This window comes from Plectropomus leopardus, chromosome 14 (genome assembly GCF_026936395.1).
Source record: "Plectropomus leopardus strain MGB_pleo_1.0 chromosome 14, ASM2693639v1, whole genome shotgun sequence".
Lineage (NCBI taxonomy): Eukaryota > Metazoa > Chordata > Actinopteri > Perciformes > Serranidae > Plectropomus > Plectropomus leopardus.
In genome coordinates this window covers 597,501-602,500 of record NC_142189.1, presented here as the reverse complement: position 1 = coordinate 602,500, position 5,000 = coordinate 597,501, and the positions used below count along the sequence as shown (strand labels likewise).

Below are 5,000 nucleotides of genomic sequence, written 5' to 3'. Positions count from 1 at the left end.
GTTTTATTTCATTGTGTTTTAAGCCCTTGTTATTAACATTTTGTCAAATGAAATGAAATTTGTGGTCATTTATCTGAACATATAAATAATGACTCAGCAGAGATCTGGACCCACAGAGCGTCCAGAGCGACTCAGCTGTTTATGAAGGTTCAGCTCGGACAGACTGAGTCACCAAACAGAGACTCATTAAACCTGCTCACTGTTTATACAGCACACACTGTGTGTGTGTGTGTGTGTGTGTGTGTGTGTGTCTGTGTGTGTCTGTGTGTGTCTGTGTGTGTGCACTGAGCAGACACTGTTGAACTGTGATCCTTAAAAGAAAAACTGAAGGAAGCTTTGACTTGTTTTAAAGGTGAAACCTGAACTTCCGTCCAATCAAAAAAAAAAAGGAAAAGTCCTGGAATTGGCAAATAGCAATTTCCAGGCCTGGAAGAGTGAGAGAGAATAAATCACTAAACATTTTTAAAAAACAAGGAAAAATTAGCCAAAAATGTTCAAAAAATAAATAATAAAAATAAAATCACCATTTGTTTTCTTTAAAAATCACTAACAATTTAAAGAAATAATAACAATAATCACCTTTTTTGTTTAAAAAAAAAAGCATCCAAAAAAATTAAGGAAACAAAATTGCCAGCATTTTATTTTCTTAAAAATTGGAAATTGAATGTCTGTAGCTCTGCAGGTTTTGGACACATTGGACACGTTGCTGTGTGGGTTTTGATGTCTTTGAGTGTTTGATAATGTATAGGTGTGTGTGTGTTAAGTGTGTTTGATGTGTGTATTTGTTCAGTGTATTTGATGTGTGTGTGTGTGTGTGTGTGTGTGTGTGTGTGTGTTCAGTGGGTGGGGTGCATGTTTTCTTGTCTGGTTGTGTTTTCATGTGTCGTCACGTGTTAACCTGTTATTGTCAAAAACTGGAAAAACATGAAATAATGATGATAACAACCACATCAGTGAAGGTCTTCAGTCACAGTATGCACAGTGTTGACGTGAGGCATTAACCCTTTAAAGCCCTCTTTAATGTCACACACACTCACACTGCTCTGCATACACAATACACTTTTCAAAATCAAGCTTTAAAAAAAATGTTTTTTAACAACCATCAGCCATAACTTGTGTGTGCGCGTGCGTGCGTGCGTGCGTGCGTGCGTGCGTGCGTGCGTGCGTGCGTGCGTGCGTGCGTGCGTGTGTGTGTGTTTATCTGCAGGTGTGTCGTCGTCCTGTTGAATCCTCGAAAGAACAAACAGCATCACATCTTCAACAGCTCCAGGTAAAAACAACAGTTTAAAAACAGTGTTGTATAAATAAACTTTTATTATTATTATTCATATTATTATTCATATTCTTGAGCACATAAAGTCATTCAGCATCTAAATTTTGAATATTTCATATTTTTGATAACTTAATTGTGAGTGTATTTGATGTGTTTTTGGTTCAGTTCTTTGAGGACAAACTGTATTCAGTGTATTTTCTCACAGACAAACATCTCATTGTTATTATTGTCAGTTTCTAAACGACTACAACTCCCATGAGTCACAGCAACAGAAGCACTTTAATGATGTGATTACCTTGGCGATAGCAGACGTCTGACACCCAATCAGAAGGCTTTTCTGTGGCGTTGTTGTTAAACATGTGACCCTCTGTCCTCCTGTGTTGTTTAGGAAGGCGATCACCACGTTGGCGTTTTCTCCAGACGGGAAATATGTGGTCACAGGAGAGGTGAGTCTGATCTGACCAAAAACATGTCTGACACCAGCTGACGGCATCAGAGTCACCAGTTATTCAAGTGCTGTTTGTCATTTTAGACTTAGACATAGATCAACTTTATTGTCATTTAAGCTATACACAACAGTGCACGTTAGAACAAAATTACAATGCAACTGACTCAGAAATTCACATTTTAATCACAGATATTAAATATTGTTAATTTGGCTTGAGACCCTTTAATGGTCATTTATATATATATATATATATATATATATATATATATCTCATTTTTTTAACATATCCAACATGTTTATCATTGTATGTTTTGTATATATTCTCATTGCTATTCTTGCATGTATATACTGTTGTTCACTGTTGTAGCTGTGCACACATATTTATGTTTTTATTTATGTTTTTATAAATGTTTTTTATATTTTTCAACTTACATACTAGTTAGATATATTTCACTGAAGCTGAGCAGTTTTATAATATTATATTTTACACACTTTACACACTTAGCACATTATCCTTATTATCATTTAAATGTTACACATTAGTGCTGATGTCTATTTCTGTATTTAACATTTATTTTTTCACATGTACACACTGAGCACATTTACATACTTTATTTAAAATATTTACATACTGTGCTGATTGTTTACTCTTACTGTATTTCTATTTTCTTTGTTTATATTCTGGTGCTGGTACTTATTTGTACTTGCTTACATGACTGCAGCGAACCACAGTTTCCCCCTGGGAATCTATAAAGTAGTCCTAATTCTGACTGATACATTTTTTATTAATTTTTTTTTATCATTTATTATTTATTTAATTATTTTCACATGCATTAGAAAAAGGTGGACAGAGTCTATAAAAGTAATCCAGTTATTTTGTCAGCTGTAGTGATCCTGCAGAAAGTCAGTAAAATATGTAAAATTTTTGTTACCACAGCCGCTGACGTGTGTATTTGTTTTAATGTTCCTCCTCTTCTTCGTCCCTCAGAGCGGTCACATGCCGGCGGTTCGAGTCTGGGACGTGTCAGAGCGTCTGCAGGTCGCCGAGCTGCAGGAACATAAATATGGAATTGCCTGCGTGGCGTTTTCTCCCAACGGGAAATACATCGTCAGCGTGGGCTACCAGCACGACATGATGGTCAACGTCTGGAACTGGAAGGTAACAGAGCTGCCGTCTGATTGGCTGATGGTGTGATTGTGTGATTGGCTGATAGACTGCCTGACGAACAATCTGCTGCAACGATGATTACAGATTTCAAACGGATGTGCGTTGTTGTTTCTGTTGTTTCTGTTGCTTTGTTGTGATCAGAAAAACGTGGTGGTTGCAGCCAATAAGGTGTCGAGTAAAGTGACGGCCGTCTCCTTCTCTGACGACAGCTCCTACTTCGTTACCGCCGGCAACCGCCACGTCAAGTTCTGGTACCTGGACCATGCCAAGACCTCCAAGGTTCTCCTGTTACTCCCATCTTATTCTCATGTTACTTTCATGTTACTCTCATGTTACTCTCATGATACTCTCATGATACTCTCATGTTACTCTCATGATACTCTCATGATACTCTCATGTTACTCTCATGATACTCTCATGTTACTCTCATGTTACTCTCATGATACTCTCATGATACTCTCATGTTACTCTCATGATACTCTCATGTTACTCTCATGATACTCTCATGATACTCTCATGATACTCTCATGTTACTTTCATGTTACTCTCATGTTACTCTCATGATACTCTCATGTTACTCTCATGATACTCTCATGTTACTCTCATGTTACTCTCATGATACTCTCATGTTACTCTCATGTTACTTTCATGTTACTCTCATGATACTCTCATGATACTCTCATGTTACTTTCATGATACTCTCATGATACTCTCATGATACTCTCATGTTACTTTCATGATACTCTCATGATACTCTCATGTTACTCTCATGTTACTCTCATGTTACTCTCATGATACTCTCATGTTACTCTCATGATACTCTCATGTTACTCTCATGATACTCTCATGTTACTCTCATGTTACTTTCATGTTACTCTCATGATACTCTCATGATACTCTCATGTTACTCTCATGATACTCTCATGTTACTCTCATGTTACTCTCATGATACTCTCATGATACTCTCATGTTACTTTCATGATACTCTCATGATACTCTCATGATACTCTCATGTTACTCTCATGTTACTTTCATGTTACTCTCATGTTACTCTCATGATACTCTCATTGTACTCTCATGTCACACACCTGTCACTCATCTGTCCGTGGAAACTTGCTGTCTGATTATTGGTTATTGATCGTCCTCTCTGCCTGTCTGCAGGTGAACGCCACCGTGCCCCTGCTGGGGCGTTCAGGGCTGCTGGGAGAGCTCAGGAACAACTTCTTCAGCGATGTGGCGTGTGGGCGGGGCCGACAGGCCTCCTCCACCTTCTGCATCACCTCCTCCGGTCTGCTGTGCGAGTTCAATGACCGCAGACTCCTCGATAAGTGGGTGGAGCTGCGGGTGAGTACGAGCGCTCGCTTCAGGGAGTTCATTCAGTATGAACTGGCCCTATTTACAAAAACTACTGTTCCCATCAGCCACTGAGACACAGAAACATGAGAACACAGATTGAAAAATAAGTGGATATTATTTTTTTGTCATAAATACTTCTTTTTGTCTGTCTGCTTGTTTGCCTGATCATTTGTCTATTTTGGCACAGACATTCACTTGGACTCAACTATGAACTAATAATGTTTTGGTCGCCAAAGGTCACTGTGAACTTGCATCTGCTACAGTCTCATAAATACAGGATCCCAAGAACAGTTCAAGGGATTTTTTCTTAAATTTGGCCCAAATGGCCCCTTGGACTCAAGAGTAAATTGATTAGATTTTGGTGGTCAAAGCCATCGTGACCTCTTCTATTGCATTCTCATGAGTGCATCATTTTAAGAGCACCTCAAGGGAATGACTCGAAATTTGGCACAAACGTCCACCTAGACTCAAAACTAAAATAAAATGTATTGGTCAAAGGTCAAGGTCGCTGCAATATCATCCATCTCATTTTTGCGACAGCTCAAGGGAATTTTTTCAAATTTAGAACAAACGTTCGCTTGGACTTAAGAATGAACTGTTAAAATTTCGGTTTTCTTAGGTCACTGTGACCCCTTACCCTTTCTTTCCTGTGAGCACATTATTTTAAGAAAACTTTGAGGAAATTTCATCAAATTTGGCACAAACGTTCACCTGGACTCAAAAACAAACTGATTAGATTTTGTGTGTTAGAGGTC

The 5,000-nt window shown here is 38.3% G+C and overlaps 1 protein-coding gene across 2 annotated transcripts in view; it reads left to right on the top strand.

Annotated features, from left to right (window-relative positions):
- Positions 1–5,000, top strand: part of mapkbp1 (mitogen-activated protein kinase binding protein 1) — a 98,215-nt gene that overhangs the window by 14,104 nt on the left and 79,111 nt on the right. For both annotated transcript variants that reach the window (XM_088087086.1, XM_088087087.1), the window contains exons 3-7: positions 1,208–1,270; positions 1,662–1,719; positions 2,710–2,880; positions 3,031–3,168; positions 4,051–4,233. In XM_088087086.1, coding sequence (XP_087943212.1) covers positions 1,208–1,270; positions 1,662–1,719; positions 2,710–2,880; positions 3,031–3,168; positions 4,051–4,233 — 613 coding nt within the window. The remainder of the gene's footprint in view (positions 1–1,207; positions 1,271–1,661; positions 1,720–2,709; positions 2,881–3,030; positions 3,169–4,050; positions 4,234–5,000) is intronic.